A 23,996-nucleotide genomic window follows, 5' to 3' on the forward strand; every position below is an offset into this window, starting at 1 on the left:
CATTTTAGACTGAGGAATGGTTGACATCGAAAGAAGATAAACTGAACAAAGGATTTACTTGGAGAGGAGGATCTGAGAGACACACACAAGGAATTTGGGTTTGGGATGAACCATTTTTTATTCAAACACCCAAGGGAAAGGTAAGGATAGGTCTGGTGAATACAATTCTATGACAAAGGAGGATGTGTGAAGTATTTTTACGAAATCCAAAGTAAAAATACAAGTTTTCTAACTTTATACTGTCGGTTTATATTTGTTCACAACAAAAAAGTAACTGCTTCATGGTTAGGTCGCTTTGTTTCTGATGGATACTCAGGGTGCGTTCGATCATCAAAGCACTGTCAAGAATTGCTCTGTTATATTTGGTCTCAGCACTCTTCTGAGTTCTGTACAAATATATAATGTCAAAGAACAAATACAGGAAGACACTTTACAGTTCCTGCAGGTAAGTAAAGTTCTTTGATTTTGTCGAAAATGTATATTTTTGTACTTATGGTTTTGTGCATATACATTAACAGCTTTTCACGGATTATACCAAACTGGCCAAACAAAAACAAAACGACCAAGAGAAAACATTCCAGGTTAAGAAAAGATGTTCCTACAACATAAAAAAACAAACTGGTCATTTCATGAGAAGATGTGTGGATTTCCTCCATTGGATTTTAAAGCGTATATCAGAATTTAGAAAACACATATACGCGTGTTGTAAATTGCTATTTTGCACAAACCATACTTACAAAGTAAAGCTGGTTCATTGAATTTCAGGAACTTATGTTTCTTATTCGGGACTGGCAAGACAAATCATTTTCCTGCGGATTTGAAGGAGGAAATAAAATATTAGAAACAGTGTTGCAGCCTCAGTTGGATCATCAGGATACGAAATCTGTCCGAAACGACATACAGAATTCTTTCGAAAAAATTACCTGTTGTTTGATGCCCTATCCTGGACTTGAAGTGACTGAAAGAACTAAAAACCAGGGAAATGATTTACGATTATGTGGTAGGCACCATTACAGTTTTAGTAGCACCAGACTGTGATTTTTGAAGGAATAGTGAATAATTCAACTTTCCAACAGACGTGAGGAAAGAGTTCTTACAAACTGTCGACATCATGGTGCGGGAACTTTTTTCACCGGATAAAATTGTGGCGAAACGAATCAACAAAAAACCCGTGACTGGAATCGATCTCATCAACATCACTCTTTCCTATTTCAATGTATTCCAAAGCGGAAAAATGCCGGAAGTGCAAACAATTTTGCAGGTAATGAACGAAAAGTCAGACGAGTGAGTTTTTCTGGCGTGACATAAAAATTACAATGAAACAAAACGATATTGATATTTATCTATCACTGATGCTTTGGGGCTTGTAATATTCATGATATAAAGATACAAGATAAGTACATGTTTCTTCACAAATTTCCTCCTTTTCACAATAGGCTACAGCCGAAGTCGCTATTTTGAAAATGCTTGAGGAATGCAAAGATGCATATCGGAATCAAATGAAATTAGTAAGCTTCAATACATGCAGCAAATTCGTGTACATATTTACAAGAGTTAAACTACTTTAAAGAAACTAAACAACGAATACCAAAGTTGGACAGAAATACATGCGATGCATGAAGATTGCAAGGAAAAAGCTTTGCAACAATTCGATAAACAACGAAAGCTGCGTGAAAGTGACAAAACGTTTGTTGCGAAGTATCGGGAAAACCTCATTAAAAACATAGACCAAAAATTAGCGGAGTTTGAGCAATTTAACAAAACACTTATGGTAAGCAAAGTATTTCTTATGCAAATTTCATGGAATACATTATGCATATTTCAAGGAAAACACTAAGGAAACAGTTCGTCACTCATTGGAAGACGCAAGAAACAAATACATACATTATATGGAAAAAGTGAGCTTTGTATGGATTTTAAAATTGAAATATAAAAATAGGACCCATGAATTTAAGTAGAGGTTGATGATTACAAAATTTTGTGTCTGCTGCTAATTACTTTTTGAAGCAGTTTGTATTTGTTTTTTTATCAATTTGTTACAAATTTATCACAACCGTTTACCAAAGGTAAATTACTGCTTTTTTTCTTCTCATTTTTCAGTACATAGGTAATGAGTGTGTTGATGAACGTTCACTTAGTAATGAAGATCAGAAGTGCAAAGAAGAGGTTTTGGAATCTTTCGACAGGAAAACAACCAACCTCCCACCGGAAATTGTCGTAATCTACACAAATCAACTTAAGGAAGAAATTGCTCTGGAATTTGATAAGTTGAAGGAAAGCAACAAACACAAACTGGTAAGTTCTGCGCAAGATACAACTCTCGTTTGTTCAAATTTGACTTCGTCGGTAAAAGGTTTATAAATTTAGGAGAGACGCAAACAACGTCTTGAAAAAAGTTCTCTGAATGCATTCAAGATGTACAAAGAAATAATGGAAGAAGTAAGTGGCTAGATGGAAATGTTGTTTAGTTTTACCCTAAAACCGCAATGAACAACATCAAACTGTGGTCTCGTTATTGTAATACTTCCCATCGCTTTTTGGGGCATTATAACAAGGATATTTTTTTAATCTGGGTGGTCTGTGGAAAAATAAAGCTTGATTAAAACAAAATATGAAGAATAAATGAAGAACAATGGTAAAAAATACCTGGAGATGTGAAATGAACCTTTTATGTTGCGCTGTGTATATCCGAGTGCAAAACAAAAAAATATATTTCTGGGTCAGGGCAGTGTTGATACAACCCAGACCCTATTGAACAGGGTGGAATTTCCTGTCGCTTTCATGCCTTAACTGCCACTATAGGTTTGACTCCGCTGACGTGAGCTGTACTTTTTGCGATGTGCTTGACTTGGAAAAATTGTGCTTTTCGTGCACAGTTATTAAATGAGACTTTAAATTTGTGACAGATTAAAGGAGATAAGAGCCATAAAATAGATTAGCTTATTAAAAATATACTATTTTTGTAGAAAATTAATCAAAGCATATTAACTGACATTGAGTATGCTGATGTTCACAAACTCGCTCAAAGCAAAGCCTTGGATAAGTTTGATTCTACACTCAATGAACAAAACGATGACTACAAGAACATGGAAAGAAATAAACTACTCAAATGGATTCAACAAATTAAAGGCAACTATCAAATATCAAACGAAACAAAACGGGTGAACATTTATTTAAAATGCGGGTGATACCATTTTGAGCATTGTTGAAAGGAATATTTTGTTTAGAGTATGTTTCAAAGGAAACTTATTGCAGAAACGATGGAAAATGTCAAACAACAATACGTTGCTGCAATGAAAAGGGTTTGTGACATATTTGTCTATCTATGGAATAAGTATTTATTAATAAAATACTGCTGTGAAACTTCCAGGTAAACTGTGCGGAATATAGGAAACTGGAACAATTCCATCTGGAGAATAAAAAGAATGCCGAAACTTATATGGTTTCTTGTCTTTATAAAGACAATCTGTATGAGAAATGCAAGGAGCAGTTTAACGCAATGATTGAAATTGAATACAAAGAGATCAAAAGGGTCAACAGGGACAAAAAGGTATTTACACTTGAACCAACGTCATGAAAGGACATTTATTCCTCGGAATTGGGTGAATATTTACTCAATGACCAGTAACTTAACAATGGAATGTAATCAAGAACTTCCAAACTCAATGAATATGAAAACGTTTTGCTGTTGAATTTGAAAGGGCATGAAATAAATTTTTGGACAAAATTGTACTCAACAAATTAATCGACGTAAAGTAGATTTGCACTCTACTTTAGTCAATGTTTTCTTTTGTTTATGATTTAGATAAGATTGGATATGGAAGAAAGAAGGGCTGTTGGAATTGCCAAACTTGCCTTTACAGATGGCCTGCAAAGTGTAATTGCTTTTATAACATAGTGACTCATAGTTCTTGGGTTGATGGTAAAATAGTTCGAAATTTTTTCTTGCGTTGTCAACTTTGCATTTACATTTCAATTAAAAAGCAAAACCATAGGCGATTTACTTTTTGATAACTTCGATTAATGTTATTGTTTTTTCCACTCGAGTAAATGGACAAACTGAAAATACGAAACGACACCATAATAAGCACCACGAATAAACTAAATTAAATACGACGGGAATGCTTGATTAATGACTTTATTCTTTATAGGATACATATGGAAAGTATGTTGACCAGAGTTCTCAACTTCACGTTGAGAGGAAATCTAGAAACGAGGCCTTCAAAATATTCGAGAAAAAATCAACAAACTTACCGCCAGAAGTTAAAGAAATCTACCGACAAGAACTTGAAGAAACCATGAATCAGCAAAAGGATGAATTCAACCGGAACAACAATGACAAGCTTGTAAGTTAACGTGTGGGTGGTCTGTGTATTTGTAATGATATTAATTGTTCATTTGGACATGAACATGAGGCTTTAAGTCACTGTAACTTAGGAGCAACTGCAAAACATAAATGTCAAAAGAAACCAGTACATACACCTGGACAAGAACAAGAAACCACACGGACAGATCAACCTTGTTGACAAATACATTTGAATTTCAGGAGAAAATAAAGATTTCTCTTAAAAAGAAGGCGGATTTCTGCTTCAGCATTTACGTGGAAGTAATGAACTCAGTAAGAAAATAAATTGTTGCAAGTTTTTCTGCATTTACAGATAAACGATTCCTTGTGTAGAAATGTGCAGAGCAGATCATGTCTGATGAAGATTTTAACGAAGCTCACAAGAAAGCAAATACCGAAGCATTGGAAACATTTGAAAGCTCAGATGTTGGTTTGAACACAACTGAAAGAAGTGAGACAAAGGAAAAACTTCTACTGCGAATCAATGAGCGTCAAAGTAAATTCAAAGCTGCAGTTGAAAGCCGTAGGGTAAGCAAATTCACAAAATCCGTTTATTTCTAAGAGTTGTCATATGTGGGCGTGAATGCAGTTTTTAAGTAATTTTGTTTCCGGTAAACATGTATATTATTGTTAAATCATATTTTCTGGTTTGGGTCGAGCCGATATGTCTACTTGTGGTCACTGTAATATGTCTAGTGAAAGTAACGTGGAATTTAAGTAAAACTTTTGCTGACTCAATTACACACTTATAATTGCAGAAACAATTTCACACCAAAACCAACGAAACACTAAGTGCTGCAGCAATTGCGTATTCATCAGTTATGGACGAGGTGCGCATGCTAGAAATGAGTATATTTTAGTTAAATATCAAACGAAGTTATTCTGTCCTCTATCAGTTGAACAGATTCTTTGCTTGGTGTATGATTGCAACATTCTTATTTCACTTTCTGATTTATTCAAACGTTATTTTCTTAAGACTTGTAGTCACGGTTACGCCACGGATGAGTCCCTTCAACAAGCATCTGCCAGAGGCAAACAAAAAGCTAAGGAAATTATCTTTTCAGTGTATGATAAATCAATCGTAGATAAATGTATGGAACTACTAGAAGATATCATCGACAACAAATTTGAGGAAATAAAAATAAGAAACAAGGTTTGTCTCGACCGAAACCAACCAAGAAATTTTATTTGGAGCAAGGATTTTTATCGTTAGAAAGTCATCACTGATGTACATCAAGATTGGTTGCACCCACGGCATGTTTTAATCATTTAATACTGTATTTAAGGTCGGGTTTCGTACAAGATAATAGTTTAGTTTGCAGTTTTAAGCAGTGAATGGGGCATATGCATTCATTGCAAACTTGTATTTTTAATTGTTTAACTTTTTGAAGCAAAAAGCCTAATAATAAACTTTTCTGGCGTTAAATTATACATGAGTTTTACGTCCCTGTACTACGAATATACCTTAAAATATATAACTTACATATAGGAGCACATGGAACATAATATAAACGAGATCATGACCAAATCTGTGGAATTTCATGCTTCCGAGTTAAAAAAGGTATAATTCACTTGTATACGGGACAAATTTGAGGATTTCCACATCAAACTTTCGTCAGCAGAAAAGCGGTGGGGAATACGTTGAAGAACGTTTGATGTCGGGATTGGAGCAAAGTTGCCGGGTTGAAACTCTTGACGTTTTTAAAAAGGAAACCGAACAATATCCAGGAGAGGTAGTTGCAAACTATCAACGTGAACTGGAGATCCAGTTGTATCAGAAATGGAAGCAGTTCCAGGAGGGAAATTATCACAAGTCTGTAAGTTGTAAAATTGAGATAGAAATGTATTTAATAATTAAATTAATTTTTTGTTTTGCGCTAAACATGGATAGATTATAAGGTTTCAAAACAAAAATCCATGGCATTTGTAATTTTTCAGGTTGAAATAAGACATGAACTTGAAAGGGAAGTAGAGTCTGCATCTAACAAGTACAAGGAAATTATGCAAAAGGTACATTGGTGCGCCTCGTGGTTCATTCCCCGCAAGTATAACAGTTTTAGATCTTAATATCTTCCTCTGCTTCTAATACACATACATCTACAGCTTTTCATTACTTTAAATAAGGAGTTTACGGCACTAATATGCTAAGAATATTATAATTCTTGTTGTAGGTTATTTGTAAAAACACAACAATAGTTCGTTATATTAGCTGCAAACATACAAATGTCAATTTTTTTTCAAGATTTGCGCAAATAAAATCATGACTGATGAGGCCTTTGAGAAAGTTCACCAAAAAACTCAACGAGAAGCGATGGAAGAATTCGTTGGCCTAAAATTTGGCCAAAATTCTCATCTTAAGAATGAAGAACAGAAGAGATTGGCCACCTTGATTCAACAAATGCAAAATAACTGCAAAAAAGACAATGACATAAAGAGGGTAGGCCCACTTCATTATCCTTATTGTGCCTAAAAATCTTGCATGAAAAAGGGAAAGTGGTTGTTATTGTTTTTCAGAGGACGGCTCAGGTCGCAGCATTAGAAAAATTGGAAAAGGCTGCAAACACGTATCAGCTAGAAATGAAAAAGGTAAAGAAGAAGTTAAACCACCATCTACAATATTGATTTTTTTCCCATTCTGGAAGAAATGTTGATGTTATTTAGCCCTATCAATAGGTATTTTTTCAAGCGTTGTTCCTTACGTTCTTTTGACAGACTTGCAACGACAAATACGTTGATGAAAGCATACTTGAACAAGCTCACAATGAGGGAAAGAAGAAAGCTGAAACTGTTTTAAAATCCTTTGAAAGAAAGAATCTTGTTGAAGACCTAATGTCACAGTTCGAGAAATTAATCAACAACGAATACGAAAAGATAAAAAATCAAAATAAACATTTAAAGGTAATGCAGTTAGTTTTATAAAATGCTTGATTTTCATGCAGAAAATGATGTGAGTTGCTTTTTGAAACCCACAAGTTGTCAAAATATCTCTATTTTTACAGGAAAAAGCAATTAATCAATTTCGACAAAACAAGCTTGATGCATACGAAAGATACCAAAAGAACATCGACAGCGTAAGTAAACCACTTGTATCTCTTCTAGTATGTTAAATAATATTGGGAAGTAATCAAGTAATGTGTTATGATTCAATAAGCCAACATCTCATCTTTATACAATGGTACATGAAATCATGACTTGTCGTTAAACTTCATATGTTTGGATTATTCGGATTCGGCCAAATCTATGCTGGATTGGCTCAACCCTGAAAAATAATAGATTTGACTGAAGGTGTAAACATAGTAGCTTAAACTCTAATTCAATATTTAACATTCGATGAGAAGTTAAGAAAGCTGATTGACACTCGACTTGATGTTTGCGTAGGCGACTCAGCAATACATGGTAGCAGACAAAATTCAGAACGTTCACCAACAGGAAATGGCCAAAGCATTGGACGAATATGATAAAGGGGGACTTAATAATGAACCTCAAAATGATTTTAAGTTGTTGAGGAATCACCTAGAAGGAGACATACAGAGACATTACCAACTTGTTTCCAAACGAAACAATGACTTGAAGGTAAAAAAAGCATATTTTCAAACTGTGTTCTGTAAGCACGAGTGCACGACCATCTATTTATAACTTATCAGTTTTCACCACAGCAAATTTAGCACGGTGATTTTTTTTGCGCATATTGATCTTAAGTATCTTTGATACAGTGGATGCTTGAGGAAAAAGGGGAGAAGGTTTTACAAAACATCAAAATGGCCTACATCAAGTTAATGGATGAGGTAAGTTGGTTTGACTGATTACAACCAAATGCTTTTTCCACAGAATGTGCTTGCACACTCTGTAAATTTTCAACGATTAAGTATGGTCATTTATAACATGATAATTTACCTGCGCAGATTGGAAAAATGTTGTTTTGTAAACATTGAATGTTGTTACGTTCTCTTTTACACTATTGCCTGATTTACTGTGTCAGAACCAAATATTGCCTGATACTTTTATCTTATACAACATATGTTTTTACAGATTTACAACATATGTTTTTACAGATTTTTTTAGAGCGTTTGAAAACGATTGCAGGCATTAAGAGAGCAAATATTGTGGGACAAAGTAAAAAGCTGCAGTCTCGTTACACGTTCTCAATTTTGTTTTTGTAATTCCAGATGTGCAATAGAACATACGTTGAACCAGCACTTCTGCAGGAAACACATCAACAATTTAAGAACGAAGTTGAAAACAGTTTTACTGAACAACTCGGAGCGAGTGCTTCCGGCATCATCCAGAAATTGGTTGAAAAATGCTGCAATGAGTTGGACGAACATTTCAAAGGCGTCGAAAAACTGAATGAAGAAAACAAGAAAGTCCTAAAGCGTAAGCGGAGAAAAAAATTCGCAAATATTGTTGGTGGAATTGGTAAAATTGCTGGAGGGTTTTTGGGAATCCTGCTTGGTCCCAGTGGTATGAAATCTTGCGCTGATGTTGGTAATGCTGTAGGCCAAGCAATAGGGAGTTTTTTGGCTAAAATTACTGAAAGTAAAAAATAAAGTTGGTATCAAACAGTCGAATCCTTTATGCCCATGTTAGTTGAACTATACTTCCAAAAGCTTATTCCATAACGCAAATCATACACAACATACATTGTCAGTTTTGAAGATAGTTTTACCCGTTGGGACTTGTATATAAACTCATGTACATGTATTACACTAATCGCTGTAAGTCTAATTTCATGGTGTATTGGAGCTTTACCATCAACATTTATATGTAAACAATAATACCAGTCATATTTTTGGTAAGCTGCAGACATCGTGTTTCGACCAACCATGTGTATATGTCACTATGTTTTACTGAAAACAAACTCGTATTGTTTCAAGCTTTCCGCAGAAGATATGTTTTGCATTTATTTGTTGCATAAGTTACATCGGTGTATATGTTGCAGGGACGAATAAACAGAAATCGTAACAATAACCACAATAAACTAACAAAACTTATTTCGTGCTGAAGTTGAATTCTCTTTCTTAGCAAATTCACATTCAAGTTTCAGCTCAGCAACCTTAAGTAATTCCACTTTCCTGACGAAGGAGAAAATAATGCAAGAGAACCAAGTTAGCTTTGAGTCCTCGAAGACTCTTTAGTCCCACCCACGACTGCTTGACGAAGTGAAGAGAAAACAAAATCAAATATTGCTCAACTTTACCTCGGGTTCGACGGGAAAATTGTCATCCTGTTGTAGACAATACAGGAGAAGGTGCCAGCACTTAACTGTGCAAGCCAGACTAACAGAAGACCAGACGTGAACGTAGTTTCTCACAAACTCACTAAATTCCTTGAGTTGCTCATCATGAAATGTGCTTTCTAACGCAAGGTCATAGCGAGGTAAAAATATGTACTGATACGAGGAGCTTTCTTTCGATGCTTTTTTTTAGGAATTTATAGGTGAAACCCAGCTTTCGCAATACAATAGTGTTTGTTGGCTTCCATTTGGTATTCATGGACCCGCTAAATCGGTATGTGTTGTGAAATTGTATCATTATGTGTCCTAAAGTTGACCTAAGAAAACGGCGCTTTAGACTCGCCGTGCAATCAGCGTGTCTGGCATGCGACTTACGTCTGTGGATTTACTGCGCACCTTAGTGGCTAATAATTGCGTTCCTGGCGTTATTTGCGTGTTGGCTTTGCCTATAAAACCTGCGCACCGTTTTGTACCAATAGACTTGAACTGTTTGTGACTGAAGAATACAACAGATTCAGGCGCGTCGCACCAGATACAATCCCTGTCGTGGGGCCTTGGCTGCTCGCCAGGATCAGAAATGCGTCAAATAATCCAGATTGCTTGTCACAAAGTTCATGTTAAACATCTTTTTATTGGAAATTCATTATTGTATTGTGGTCCTACTCGGCTGAAGCAATGCATGGTTTGTTTTGATGCAACGCTATTTGCCTGCATTCATTTTCCCCAAAAAAATTTCGATCAGAGTTATTAACGCGATCCACTTGGAAACTTGCAATAGCGCACCAGGGAGTCACAGCGCACACTTTGAAAACCTCTGGCGTAAACCAATAAGTATTACGTTATGATGCAAAACCAAGGACATGATGTTTACACAATATGCAAGGGTCACCAACACTACCTCGAGCACTTGTACATTACTCTAATCCTACTTCGAACAATGAGATGATGCCTGTGTGTTACTACTTGTCCACGGTTGAAATGCCCCTGTTAAATTTGTATCTGTTAACGTCAGATTTCCCACATTTTATGTCGTTTTTCACACTATTACAACATTAACTTTCTTAAATTGTCTTGTTCTGGCATCACCACGTTGTAGTTGCCACTTACGTCAAACGCGCTAATTCGCTGACATCCACGAACGACAATTAGATTAACCGTTCTTTGTTTAGGACCATCTTCTCAGCAGAATAAGATATGAGAATAAGACCACGTTTCGAACAAATGTCGGCCGAGTTTCAACCTAATCAAACAAGACATTCATTTTCTATATGAGCCACATATCCATTGCATAAAATGTGAATAATGAGAGCTAGGAGTGAACACACAGAGTCATCGCAAGACAAGTCAAAGCGACTTGGGCTAGACAAGAAACGGCAGACAGACAATTAAGTGCTTTGTGCGTGGTCGTATGTGTAACCTGTTTTTGCTAGTCGTCGTGTGATTATTAATTGTGTATTAAACTAATCGATTGACTATGGGTTTGACAGTGCAGCGACCTAAGGTGTGCAGAACGAAACACTGCCGTTTATCTGACTCCTAACACTATTAAAACTTCTGCCAAAGAAACTACCTTTGCAACCTTTTATTATTACACAAAACGATAAACAAACATACCTTGGTTTAATACACATACAATGTTTCTTAGTATGCGCGTAATTCGGTCAATCTCGTTCCTTCTACTCGGTCTCGTACTCTCTCTGGTCTCCTTGGCTTAAGGCCGTGCGACGGTATTTATAATATTTCGAAAATGAGAAAAATGCGATTATTAAGGAACGTCGATTTCGAAATTAAAAATATAAACCGATTAACACATCTGTGCGGGATTAACACATCTGGCGAATAGATACGAAGCGATTGACCCACATAAAATCACGGACGTAGACGACTCATTTAAATTGCACCATTAAACACTAAAATTGACGTTTAAATAAAACAGTTTCTCTGCAACAGTAGCTTTTATCAAGAGCCAGTTTACGGCAATGTTATTATTTATGTAGACATTTTAAGTAACGCGCTACAGAATTCAAGCATTTTAGACCGCATAACAGTATTTCTATACAAGAAAAGTTTTCCCACGTCATAAATAAAGTCGTCCACGCACCAAAGCAACCGGTGGTGCATGAAGGTCAAATTTCAGGGTTGAATGAGCAGGGTGGCGTGTGGTGTTGCGGGGCGATCAAAAATTTGGTTAAAAAGGCATAAAATTATCTTGTTAACGCATTCAGGCAAAAATTAGTTGCAGGACAGTTGCTCAAAGCGCCCTCCAGGGGACATTTCGCTTCCAGGTCGGACAATATTTTAGCTGAAAAGGCTGCAAAAAATGTAAGTTGGTTTTGTGACAAAATGAATACAAAAACTTCATCCAATTTGCAATTTAATGTTGGCACGAACTCTTTACTATGCAATGATGAAAAAAATTGTCGCAGGAAAGTTGCTGTGACAGACCCCTGGGAATGTTTTTGCTATCTTATCAGACATAAGGTCCTCCTGAAGGCTCCTCAAATCACTCTGTGTATTAATGCTGATAACATTTTGAACTTGATTTTTGAGATTTAATACTGATATTGGGCCTTAACTCTGTTACCTTTTCATTTCTAAACAACTAGCAAAATGAGACCTGTTTTTATTTGACAAGCAATTTATTCAAAACCAGGCAGTAGATTTAAAATTGCAATCTTATGTGATTAAAAAAGTCTTTGACCGCACCATATTCAAATATAAAATTGTTATCACACACTGGCTACAACACATAATTATACAAACATTCTTGTCAAGTGCCCTACCGGCCATTGCAAAGTATTTATTTACTTTAATCATCAGTCAAACCAAACAAGGAACTACTTGGTAAACTAGTAATGCTCATACTTTTAACATTTTTATTTCAACAGTGTAAGTATTTCGAATGTATATATTAATGATATATCCTTACGTGACAATATGTGTAGCCTAGCAATTATTTCACACAATAATTTTATTTGATAATTTATCACTAAATCAAATTGGTAACATTTAATTCAAGAAACTAAATGCTACTAATTTTCAAGCAAATATGGATCAATAACAGAAATTGATGTTATGAATAATAGTATATGCATAAATGTCATGATAGATAAAGAAGACTAGTTAGAGTAAGAAACAGAAAATGTGGTAAAATTGTGAGGTTTGTGAGGAGGGTTGAATTGGAAATTATTTACTAGATATAAACAAACTTGTGTTAATTTGTAAAAGTTGGTGAAAAGACATCAAACACGATGAAATCAAAAATTTTGTCCCAGTAAAAACCTATTTGACCAGGGTTTAAAACCGATTCCTCATAAAACCCATTGTAGGCATTATATGCATTGAGTCTAGGCATTGTAGGCATTGTAAGCATTGAGTCAGGGCATTTTAAGAATTGAGTCAGGGCATCATAGGCTGTCAATGCCTAGACTCAATGCCTACAATGAAATTTTAGAAGCACCAACGGACTGAACAACATACCCTTTGTCAGTTAACTGTTTCTTATTGCAACAAAATTCAATTATATATAAAAGAAAGCTTGTTTCTAACGCTAATGACATACGCAATTACGCACAATCGCACATACAAATGTAAAACGAAAATATAAGGCACAAACAAAAAATACATTAACAAATAATTCCTTCTCAATATTACGTTGAAACACAAAACACAATTTTACTAAATAGAAATCGATGCATCAAAGCCGATAGATTCTTTACTCAACAAGTCGTTCTTGGCGTCGATGACACAGCAAAACTACAATGTAAATTAGGGACTGTCCCCTGTCTGTCGGATGAGACAAAGGCAAGAAATGATTCTTGCTAAATTTCAGCAAATATCACACAGACATTTCCTCATTTAGTATTTTTTATACACTCAGATAATTTCTTTCTTTCGATTATTAACATTAAGAAAATCAAGAATTAATTTGAAATATCAACTCAATCTGTAAATTTGCTGAGTGACAACTATGTGTGAAATGCCTTTCTTACATACATTTAAATATTTTAACGATATTTGGTTGAAGGCAATAAAGACTGACTGAAATTATCCAAAAATTTTACTGCGATGTAATGTATCTCTTAGGGCAAGCAGGGCCACCAACAAAATAATCTATTGCAATAAAAAAGATCTTTAATACGAACTTTGTGAGAAGCAACCTGGATTATTTGACGTTATTACAGATCCAGTCTCGTATTTTGATCCCCGAGAGCAGATTAGGCCCCACAGTAAGGGATGCAGCCGGTGCGGCCCGCCAGACCCCATACCTCATAGGGTATTGGATACCAAATGGAGGCTCAAGAACACCATTGTACTACTTAAAAACTAAAGGAGCTTTCCTAAAAGCTAGATTTGATCTAAAATTTTGTAAAAACACTAGAAAAGAAAACAAAAAAAGAGAAAAACTCCTCGCAACGGTACACATAATCTACCTCTCAATGACCCTGTGCTAGAAGTACAATATCCTATGCTATCCTGTATATCTCAATGTATTACAGAGTTGGTAAATCTGCAAATTCCCTGTCCATGATATGCCATGTAGTTTAATGTCATCTGCATTGTGTGTGATCATCACAAGTCCTACGTCTATAGTATTTCGACCAACTCTCGCACAATTAAGGAAACAACACCAATTATCTTTGGTTAGTTTAATTGTATATTTTTACGATTGATATATAGGCCTAAGTCGTACGAAATATACACCGACATAGCTTATGCATCAAATCAAACGAATGCAAAACATCTCTTCTTTGGAATGTCGGAAACAATATGCGTTTGCTGTCGGTATAACATAGTGGCATTTAGCCTGTAAATGTTCGAAAGAGAGGCCCAGCCCGCAGCTCAGTCTTAGACAGCTGCAATCAATTCCTTTTCTTGAATAGTAGTAGCCAACCTCTATCGGTCACAAGCCATAGGAATTGTTTTGGCGAAAATCAAATCACTTAGTATATGTGTTAATACCGATAACCTTGAAAGCCTGATTTTCTCTAATTTACCAACGTCAGACTATTTTCAATTTTGTATTGCTATTTTGCTTGGCCATTTCGTATATACATGTTGTTTTTAGTAGTTCACTATTACAAAACAAGCATGTCAAAGGGACCATGCCAACAAAATTAATTCTCACCACAAGGATATGTTGAACACAGTCATTGTTGCGCGTTTGAGCGGCTCAGCAGTCATAAATAAAAACATGGTGTTGTCGGTTCCCATAGTGTTTTATTTCTTTTGTTCATCTGCGTTGTTGATCATGTTGCGAAAAATACAAAAGCGCATAAGCTTGTTTGACATCATACAAGCGAGCAAAACAAGGTTTAATGTTTCCTACATTCCATGAGCATAGACATTATCTTTGTTCAAAAAGGGTTGCTAGGCACGCCGTTACAACCAACTGAAGGTCATTCAGTATTCGGAAAGGTCGTCAAAATTTGACACCACAAGAAAACAGTGGAAGGTTTTGTAGAAGGGTTGCCAGGTGAACCATTACCACATGTGAAGTGTTGGCTTGCGGCAAGGACGTTAATAACGAGCTACCGATTGGATTTTGACGCAAAATTTTACATTTTAGCAGAAAATTTTCCTCCGGTTGTGTAGAACTGAAGTTCAGACAAGAAATTTCTTTAAGTTTCTTTAAATTAGATTCATGTTAGCGTGACTTTTACATTTTACAACAATGTAACTTTTGTACATTGATATACAGGTTACAGCATGTTTTCTCGAATATTTAATCCAGGTATGTAATACATATGTTAATAAATCAACTGCAGCATTTTTAACAAGAACCATGTATGCAGAAATCGTACTTTTTGTGATAATGTTTTATCTTAAGTGTAACGAACGATCGCTTGTGCGCAGCCTGGTCCTGTGCAGTTCGTCTCACCACACTTTTCAAACGCGCCTACCCAATATCTAACAAAGACGACCCAATAAATGCTTACAACGAATGTTCGTATTGCAAAGCGTAGTGGTTTTTCAGTAAAAAACACATACATAAAGCAAGTTGTAACGTTACAATACAATTATTGTAAACGATGTGGGACATATTACGTCTTATATCACAATTACCAATTATTCAGGTACATTTTAAATATCTATGACTCGCAAATAATAGGGTCTAGTGCGTCATAACTTTACCCAACCTTCATTGTAACGTAATTTGGGGTTTCCCAGTTGTCTAAAACATAGGTACGTAAGATTCCGCCCTAGACCCGCAAATTATTTCGCACAAGTTTACGAAAACAATTGAAACCAAACGTACCAAGGCTAGTGGTTCCACAAGCGTTTCAAACACAAATCTATCAACGCCTTAAGCTTCATTTTAACATAAACAAGATAAAGTTTAATTAGAGCTGCAGACAGGGTGTATACACGCACTGTTTCGACCTGTAGGGTCTCATCAGTGCAGCTGTTGATGTGGCACTGTGCTATAGCTGGTAGACTAGCAGGCACACAGATTTCCACTTTGTGGTACCTTTCGGTTAATCGTCGATATGTTGGGTACCAAACTAGGTATACCAATCAACACAGACGAACCCCGTGGAGCGCACTATGGCCAAAACAACTGTTTGGGACCCAATAGCGCTATCGGCTCGGCTTTCACCCAAATCATATTATATGCGCAAAAGAGCCATAATAATCAATGAGAGCTGCAGACAGGGTGTATACACGCACTGTTCCGACCTGTAAGGTCTCATCAGTGCAGCTGTTGATGTGGCACTGTGCTAGCTGGTAGACTAGCAGGCACACAGATTTCCACTTTGTGGTACCTTTCGGTTAATCGTCGATTGGATGTGAAGTCACTGAGAGAAGAGAAAGTGATGGAAAAGACTTAAGCCTAAAACGTGTACCTTCAATACACAGTACGCAATGTTACTTCTGACTTTTATTAAAAATCTGATACTGCAGAGGTAAGGGTAGAGTTTCTTCGCGTTGTTGATGACTTGGTGAGAGAACTGTTTTCACCTCAACGAATTGTTGTCAAAAAATCAACGACCGAGTGGTAAAAGGAGTTGATTTTATAAACTTTACTCTGATTTATTACCAGCAGTTCAGTAGCGGAAAAATGCCGAATGTTGACACAGTTTTTGAGGTAAATCTCATAAACAAACAAGTATGAAAGATATCGTTAAAAAGATTGCATTATTCGTATAAATACAGGCAACCTCAAAAGCTTCTCTTTTGTCGTTATGTAATGATTGCAAATCCCAATACGAAGAACTAATGGACAAGGTAAAAACAATCTCAATTGCTGCTGTGCCCTTACCTGTAATTTAAGTGTAGGTTATCCCACTCCAAAGTACTGGAAATATGACAATAATTATTAGAAGTTATTTTTATATAATATGCCGAAAAAGTCAGATACCAAATCTTTGTTGCCCACTAGCGCGGTAATTCTAGAACTTCATCAAAGAGTATTATTTCAGTGTTGATCACATTATCTTCCTTGTAGAGTTGCGACGAATTGCACACAAGTGGTGCGAGTTTGCGTCAATTTCATAAAACATGCATGAGCAAGATGATGTCTACATTCAATGAACAACCTAAATTAGGGGACGAGAAGTTGGTTGCGGAGTACAAGACTTATTTGATTGAACAAATCGAACAAAGCTTTGGTGCTTACGAAACCGAATTCGAAAAAATGTTGGTAAGTCTAAGATTATGGATTAAATTACTGCAGTAATTGAGTTGAAAATTGACAACTGCTGTACAGTAATTTATGATAATACAGAACATGCGAAAGTTGCTTTTACTTTAAGCTTTGAACTTATTTGAATCAAATTTAACGCAACAAATATAAATCAATTTACTCCAAAATACCGATATTTGAAATTTACGTTTCCTTTCCGAATATTAATATGTTCTTTAGGAAAACAACAAACGTTTGTTGTCACAACATATGGAATGCATTAAGTGTGAGTATGCGCGCTCTCTCCAAAAGGTAAACGCGTTTTATAAAATTGTATCTGTATGAAATACGCCGAACACGTGAAAAATGTGTATTATTGATGTGTACGAAGTTGAACTTGAAAATTTGTCTCTCATTATTTAAAACGAAAATATACAAGCTGGATCCATTACGCGACACGATTGCAATGTTTTGAAGCAATGACAATATTTTCTCCACCTTTATCACTTGTTTGTGAAAAGTTCAGCGGAGGAGATTGCGTCGAGAGAGAAGATTTGCTGGAGTTTGAGTCACGAATTCGCAGAAAAGCTTTGGAAGCATACCAGAAAATGAAACTGCTCCTGACGCTAATATCACAACACCAGTCTGCATTAGTAGGGTCTCTGGATTTGGAATTAAAACAATTTTGGGACAACAATATAAAGAAACAAGTGAGCGTTTGTATATTTTTTATTGTGTGACTTACAACGATCTTTTCAGCTGAATAGTCGGCAAAACTTCCTCTTTATGGTGATTACAGAGCCAACATTAACTATTTGGTTACAAAGTGGGTGTAAACAGATTGGGTGTTTTGTGGGAGTCTTATACCGGCTTTTTAGCTGACAAGATTGTTGTAAGTCACGCCTGCAACTCACTATACCATTATTAATGCCTCTTTTGCTACTCCAGCGTTTGTGTACTTTAAACTGGTAAATTATTATTAATTGACAAAGCCGTTTTTACTACACAGATGGAATTACAAACCCAAATTGAAAAGATCATGCTAAGCACAACAGAAATTTACAGAGATAAGTTATGCGAAGTGAGTTCATGGCGTAGACGCGTGTTATATGTTTATTCAATCCAGCAATGCGTAGTTGGCCATCGTTGGTTTAAGAAAGAGTTATATGAGAATTTGTGTTTAATTTTGACATCAAAACTATTGCGTTTTGTACAACATACTTAAAATAAATGACAGTGCTACGTATTTAGGCTTGCGAGAAACGAGCTTTAACCGACGATGAATTTGCCATGCTTCATCGAAAATCCAAAGCAGAGGCGTTAAAAAAGTTTGAAACATTATTCACTGCGAAGAATGGAAGGAAAAATAAAGAAAGGGAAATTCTGCTTATCGGAATCAACGCGATCCAAGAAAACGTATGGTTTTATTTTTATCAAGCAAAAAAAGTATGGTTTTATTTTTAATGGGTCCGCTGTTACAATTTTTGGTGTTTTCATACTTTTAGGATTGTTCGCAACGATTGGAACATGCAAGAAAACTTTACAACGAAAAAATGCACTCTGTAAGATATGCGATGATTTACCGTAAATTTCCTGTTCACTTTAAACATTGCAGGTATGTGGGAGTGCACCTATTGACAAAGGAAGTATTCTCAGAGCACACAGAAAGTGCAAGGAAAAAGCATGGGTTGGCATTTTGCGGTATGAAAGTGAAAGTGTTGGACAAATAGATTTGTCGCAGTTCAACGAAATGATTGATGCAAAGTTTGTTGACCTCAAAAGAAACAATTCTCGTCTTCAGGTTATCATACTGCAGATTAAAAACAATTATTGATTACCATAGAGTATTTACGTACATTTGTGACAGACAAAAATAATTACGGAACTTAAAGAAAAAAGGGACATTGCATTCGACAAATACTGCAAAAAAATGTCCTCAGTAAGTATGCAATAAAACTTCTTTAAATTTTTTGAAGGCGATTCTTGTCTCAAGATTAAGTTTCGACATTGTCTGAATATTAAAATTTTATTTATTCGTGAATGCTTCCTTCATAGCAATTTCGTCCTCATCATTTACAAAGGCCAACATCGCTTGATACGGTGGCTTTTCGAAAAGCGAAAATAAGAGAAAACAGAAAATTAGCAACAAGTTTCAAATAGTTTAATAAACAAAGACATTTTAAGTTCAATGAAAAAAATATAATTATAATTAAATATGAAAAAAAGGAAACAGAGAAGGTCTTAGATGATGAAAGTTTGAAAACTCTCCATGCTACGGAGAAGACAAAAGCTCTAAAATCCTGCACAAGTGAAGGACCAGCTTACCTAAAAGAAAAACTTGACTCCATTTGTTCGAAACTGAATGACCAAATCGATGGCTACTACAAAAATCTTTGTGAAACTAATGACGCCAAACAGGTATTTTATTCACAGCGCATTTGTTGTTTAAAATTAAAGCTTAGCACACCAATATTTTAGAAACTTCTAACAACATTGCTACAAATATTCAGATTCCCTTCGCGAAGCCATTCGGGAATAATTCATATCTTTCAGCTTCAGTTTTTATTCGTATTATATTTCAACAGAAAGAGCTTCACCAAATTGGTGACGCGTGCTTGACGGAGATTGCATCAGAATACACAGAAAATATGAAGAAGGTAAATTAATCTAAAACATTAAAGTAGCAATGTTTGCTAAAAACTAAGTATCTTGACAAGCGAAATTTAAATGCAAAAATCTAAAACCTCGTTTTCGTTGCAGCTTACAGATGGAGTTCACGTCAACCCAGAAACACTGCTAACACAGCACAATCAACTCGTAGACTGGGCGCTAAAGCGAGTATCGGAACAACTGAGCAGCGCCCCTTGGATCTTGAAAGTATACGAAATCAAATGCAAAGATGAACTGAATGTACATTTCAAAATTGTATCAAGCAACAACAACAATGCCGAAACAAAATGTCTAAGGAAGGCAGAAAGCGGTGACGGAACGGGAATTGATCCACTTACTGCAGTCGCTGGAGTCGGAGGCGCAATAGCGAGAGCACACCTTGGTGCTACTGCAGCGGTAGGAGGACCGGTAGGCTCCACTGTTGGGGGTGTTGTTGGGCTTGGGGTTGGATATTTAATGTCAAAGGAGGGTAAGTGGCGGTTTTGACCAAGCGGCCGACCCGTATATCAACCAAAAAACCTGATCGGATTCGTGCCCAGGACAGCCTGGGTTCAAATCCCGGTGTGGTCAAAAAAAAATAATGAAATATTTATTTTCAAAAATAAATTGATGTACAAAATGAAAAGTATTTTGTCCATCCAGACTTGGCACATTTGACTGAAATCTTCACATCGGTTCTCGTAGTTCATTGACTTTTCTGACGCCAAACAATCCTGAAAAATTGTTTTTTAAATTTGGAGCGAAATAGTTTCTTTATTTTATTTGAAAATACACATTATTTTAGTCACAACTTATCACAAAAAGGGTATTTTTGATATTTCCACACATTTTCTACATGAGTGATTCATAACGTGTGTGATGTAGACTACTTTTACGACCGTACAATTGTGTGTTTCGGTAGCAAACATATATATCAAATATACCATTACAAAACGTTATTTTGAAACAATGTAAATTTAACTTAATGATGTCATGGAATGTCGTTGGTTACATCCACTCTTTTAAAAACGATTTGGATGTTCCATAAGTAAGTTACATAAACAACATGTCAATCGGGGGAATCCCCTAATAATATTTAATGGATGAATCAAAATATCGATAATACTGATATGGGGCCATCAAAAAGTACTTATTCTACCCAAGTCAGACTATTTTTATTTTTACTGCTATTTTGCTTGGCCATTTCGGTATATACATGTTGATTTTAGTATTTCATTGTTACAAAACAGGGATGTTAAAGGGACCATGCCAACAAAATTTATTCTCACCGCAAGGATTTGTTGAACGCAGTCATTGTTGCGCGTTTGAGCGGCTCAGGCGGAACTAAAACATGTTGTTGTCGGTTCCCATAGTGTTTTATTTCTTTTGTTCATCTGCGTTGTTGTTTATGTTGCGAAAAATACAAAAGCGCATAAGCTTGTTTGACATCATACAAGCGAGCAAAAGAAGGTTTAATGTTTCCTAAATTCAATGAGCATGAACATTATCTTTGTTCAAAATGGGTTGCTATATAGGCAGGCCGTTACATGCAACTGAAGGTCATTCAGTATTCGGAAAGGTCGTCAAAATTGAACACCACAAGAAAACAGTGGAAGGTTTTGTAGAAGGGTTGCCAGGTGAACCATTACCACATGTAAAGTGTGGACTTGCGGCAGGGACGTTAATAGCGCGAACCGTGTGAACAGAATTGTATTTTTGCCGATAGTGTTTTATCTTAGTGTGACGAACGACCGTTTGTGCGCAGCCTGGTCCTGTGCAGTTCGTCTCACTACACTTTTGAAACGCGCCTACCCAAAAGCTACCAAAGACGACCCACTACTTGCTCTCAACGTATGTTCGTATTGCAAAGCGTAGTGGTTTTTCTGTAAAAACCATAACACTTATATGAAGCAAGTTGTAACGTTACAATACAACTATATTGTAAACGATGTGGGGCATAGCACGTCTTTTATCACAATTACCAATTAATCAGGTACATTTTAAATACCTATGACTCGCAAATGAGGGTCTAGTGCGTCATAACTCAACCTTCATTGTGACGTAATTTGGGGTGTAAATTTGGGGGATTATAAGTTTACAACAATAACTGAAACCAAACGTACCAACTGCGGGGTGACCCATGGCTGTACTATTCCGCAGTTAGTGGTTCCACAAACGTTTAAAATACAAATACATCAACGCCTTAAGCTTCATTGAAATAGAAACCAGACAAAGTTTAGTTAGTTATTTATAAACACGGAAAAAGTTCATCAACATTATAATTTCACCTCAAAAAACATGTCGTCCTTAAGACAGGAACATGCGCGGATGAATACTAAACACATCACTCGTAAAAACAAATTAATTCTGAGTGCATTTTGTGGACGATTGTTGGTGACTTCACTTAATTCCAAATGTAGTGTACTTTCTGTGACTAATTTTTTTCCCAAAACAACTATTTATGATTTTTAGCCCAAAATATTGTACAAAATTCCCTCTAGGGGACTGGCTAAAGAATTCGTCTGGCAAATAGTTTTGACCTGATTTTGTAGATAAGGGATGTTACTAACACAAAATCACAAACGAAGTGTACTTTCATTGATTCAATTTTCGACATAATCCACCTCAAAATTTTGGCACATTTTTAACAGCACCCACTACCAAATAGCTACCAGACTAAAATTCCTAAAAAATGTGCCTGAAACACGCTGGTAACAGCACATGCGCTGCTACTCACACAGCCCTTAATTTAACCTTCATTTATTGCCGGTTGCTTTGTTACGTGTCATCATGCTTTATGATAGAGGACATTTCCCGTGAAGAAAACCTTTTTTAATAGAATTACTGATATGCGGTCTCAATAAAAGGTTAAAATAAATTCCGAGTGCTCAAGGATGCGCTTTATTGGCGCTGTTAAGGCGTGCATGCCTTCTCCAGACTTTTCCGAGAACATGGCTGCCATCTAAAAGAACAAGCTGGGATTGAAAAGTTATTCATGCCGAAAAACGGTAATTTCTCTGAAGTCGCTCCTGCACGTTCATTCACTAACGGTAGATGTAGCGCTGCAATGTAGGTTATAGCTGACTCTGTCTTATGGCAGACTGCCGAACACCACAAAGTGGTAGATGCTAAAGTTGTAGGCATTCGATAAGAAAAAAATGTTAGCGATAAGATCTAAAAAAACACAAAATATGTGACGGTCAAGGAAAGTTGAATGCAGCCGGTCAACACCATATATTGTTTGTATCACTTCCTGTTACGACAGTTCGAAGCTCATCGTAAGAGAGATATCTTGCTGAACTTGGTTTTAAGGCGAATTGTACAAAGCAGTTCCCTAGTGTTTGTGACGTACCTTGCTCCGACGTCACGAATTACAACGTCTAGGTCCCTCTGCTCAGCCTCATGATAGTGAAACTGCGTTACTTGTAGAACATATAAATAGACTACGAAGTAAATTATTTTGACGGTCATCCGATGGATTACTGGAGGTTTATCAGTAATTTCGGAGTTAGAATTGACGAGCGACGATGGGATTAAATTTTATTTGGCATGGCCGTGGAAAGCCAAATAAACTCATTAAATTTTGTTCCCGTTTAAAAGGTTAACCTGGACCTTTGCTTCTATACTTTTGCAGTACGAGAGGTATTGAAATACTCCAGAAGGTTATCGCCAGGTCTCAGCAGAGGCAGTTGCAATAAAAGGTAAACCTCATCAATAAAGGACAATTATAAAGAAGCAACACTACACGCGCATCCATGTGGTATGGTGACATTGTCCATATAAGGACTTTACGTGGCAACCAATAGAAATAGAGTGCCAGGCACATCAATTGTGAAGAACATCATTAATTAGTAGAAATTTAAATTACCCAGGTCTGCCAGCAAATTAAGTCAAAACACGCAGAAATATTACTTTTTTGCCCCTTTGATGCATATAGGTTATATTGCATTGTCAGACTTGGGCAAAGACGATATACAGTAAATTACTCACAACGCAACGAACAATATGGCTTTATTGTGACATAACAATGCATCAAAGGGGCAAAAAAAGTAATATTTCTGCGTGTTTTGACTTTAATTTGCTGGCAGACCTGGGTAATTTAAATTTCTACTAATTAATGATGTTCTTTACCATCAGATAAT

At 36.1% G+C, this 23,996-nt stretch overlaps 2 protein-coding genes across 7 annotated transcripts; both read left to right on the forward strand.

The window, feature by feature from the left end:
* Position 1: 1 nt before the first annotated feature.
* On the forward strand, positions 2-9,327 carry LOC145898950 (uncharacterized). Of its 3 annotated transcripts, XM_082987632.1 has the most exons (29): positions 2-140; positions 290-445; positions 519-581; positions 766-1,000; positions 1,077-1,261; positions 1,437-1,508; positions 1,571-1,771; positions 1,827-1,898; positions 2,101-2,295; positions 2,368-2,439; positions 2,967-3,161; positions 3,228-3,302; positions 3,371-3,550; positions 3,806-3,877; positions 4,152-4,346; positions 4,547-4,618; positions 4,679-4,873; positions 5,104-5,175; positions 5,322-5,498; positions 5,835-5,906; positions 5,968-6,162; positions 6,284-6,355; positions 6,588-6,782; positions 6,860-6,931; positions 7,058-7,243; positions 7,345-7,416; positions 7,724-7,918; positions 8,059-8,130; positions 8,512-9,327. In XM_082987632.1, exons 2-29 carry the CDS (start codon positions 305-307, stop codon positions 8,890-8,892), a joined length of 3,981 nt encoding a protein of 1,326 aa, XP_082843758.1. In that variant the 5' UTR covers positions 2-140; positions 290-304; the 3' UTR covers positions 8,893-9,327. The 3 variants fall into 3 exon arrangements, with proteins under 3 accessions (XP_082843758.1, XP_082843759.1, XP_082843760.1); XM_082987633.1 differs by lacking the exon at positions 6,284-6,355; XM_082987634.1 differs by lacking the exons at positions 6,860-6,931; positions 7,058-7,243.
* A 5,733-nt stretch (positions 9,328-15,060) lies between these two features.
* Positions 15,061-21,295, forward strand: LOC145898959 (uncharacterized). 4 transcript variants are annotated; one of them, XM_082987653.1, is made up of 13 exons: positions 15,061-16,668; positions 16,737-16,808; positions 17,029-17,223; positions 17,446-17,517; positions 17,727-17,915; positions 18,215-18,286; positions 18,457-18,651; positions 18,711-18,767; positions 18,821-19,006; positions 19,073-19,144; positions 19,432-19,623; positions 19,791-19,862; positions 19,966-21,295. In XM_082987653.1, exons 1-13 carry the CDS (start codon positions 16,642-16,644, stop codon positions 20,359-20,361), a joined length of 1,797 nt encoding a protein of 598 aa, XP_082843779.1. In that variant the 5' UTR covers positions 15,061-16,641; the 3' UTR covers positions 20,362-21,295. The 4 variants fall into 4 exon arrangements, with proteins under 4 accessions (XP_082843779.1, XP_082843780.1, XP_082843782.1 ...); XM_082987654.1 differs by having other exon boundaries at positions 18,457-18,621; XM_082987656.1 differs by lacking the exon at positions 18,711-18,767 and having other exon boundaries at positions 18,457-18,621.
* The last annotated feature ends 2,701 nt before the right edge of the window (positions 21,296-23,996 follow it).

The sequence above is a fragment of the Ascidia mentula genome, chromosome 4, assembly GCF_947561715.1.
Source record: "Ascidia mentula chromosome 4, kaAscMent1.1, whole genome shotgun sequence".
NCBI classification, from domain to species: Eukaryota; Metazoa; Chordata; class Ascidiacea; order Phlebobranchia; family Ascidiidae; genus Ascidia; species Ascidia mentula.

Excerpts from the sequence above, each read along its gene's own strand:
- LOC145898959 (XM_082987653.1), top strand. The coding sequence starts at position 16,642 with ATGCCGAATGTTGACACAGTTTTTGAG. Across the intron at positions 19,145-19,431 it reads ACTGCAAAAAAATGTCCTCA|GAAACAGAGAAGGTCTTAGA; the intron begins GTAAGTATGCAA and ends TATGAAAAAAAG. Across the intron at positions 19,624-19,790 it reads AAACTAATGACGCCAAACAG|AAAGAGCTTCACCAAATTGG; the intron begins GTATTTTATTCA and ends ATATTTCAACAG.
- LOC145898950 (XM_082987632.1), top strand. The coding sequence starts at position 305 with ATGGATACTCAGGGTGCGTTCGATCATCAAAGCACTGTCAAGAATTGC. Across the intron at positions 582-765 it reads ACCAAGAGAAAACATTCCAG|GAACTTATGTTTCTTATTCG; the intron begins GTTAAGAAAAGA and ends ATTGAATTTCAG. Across the intron at positions 1,899-2,100 it reads ACATACATTATATGGAAAAA|TACATAGGTAATGAGTGTGT; the intron begins GTGAGCTTTGTA and ends CTCATTTTTCAG.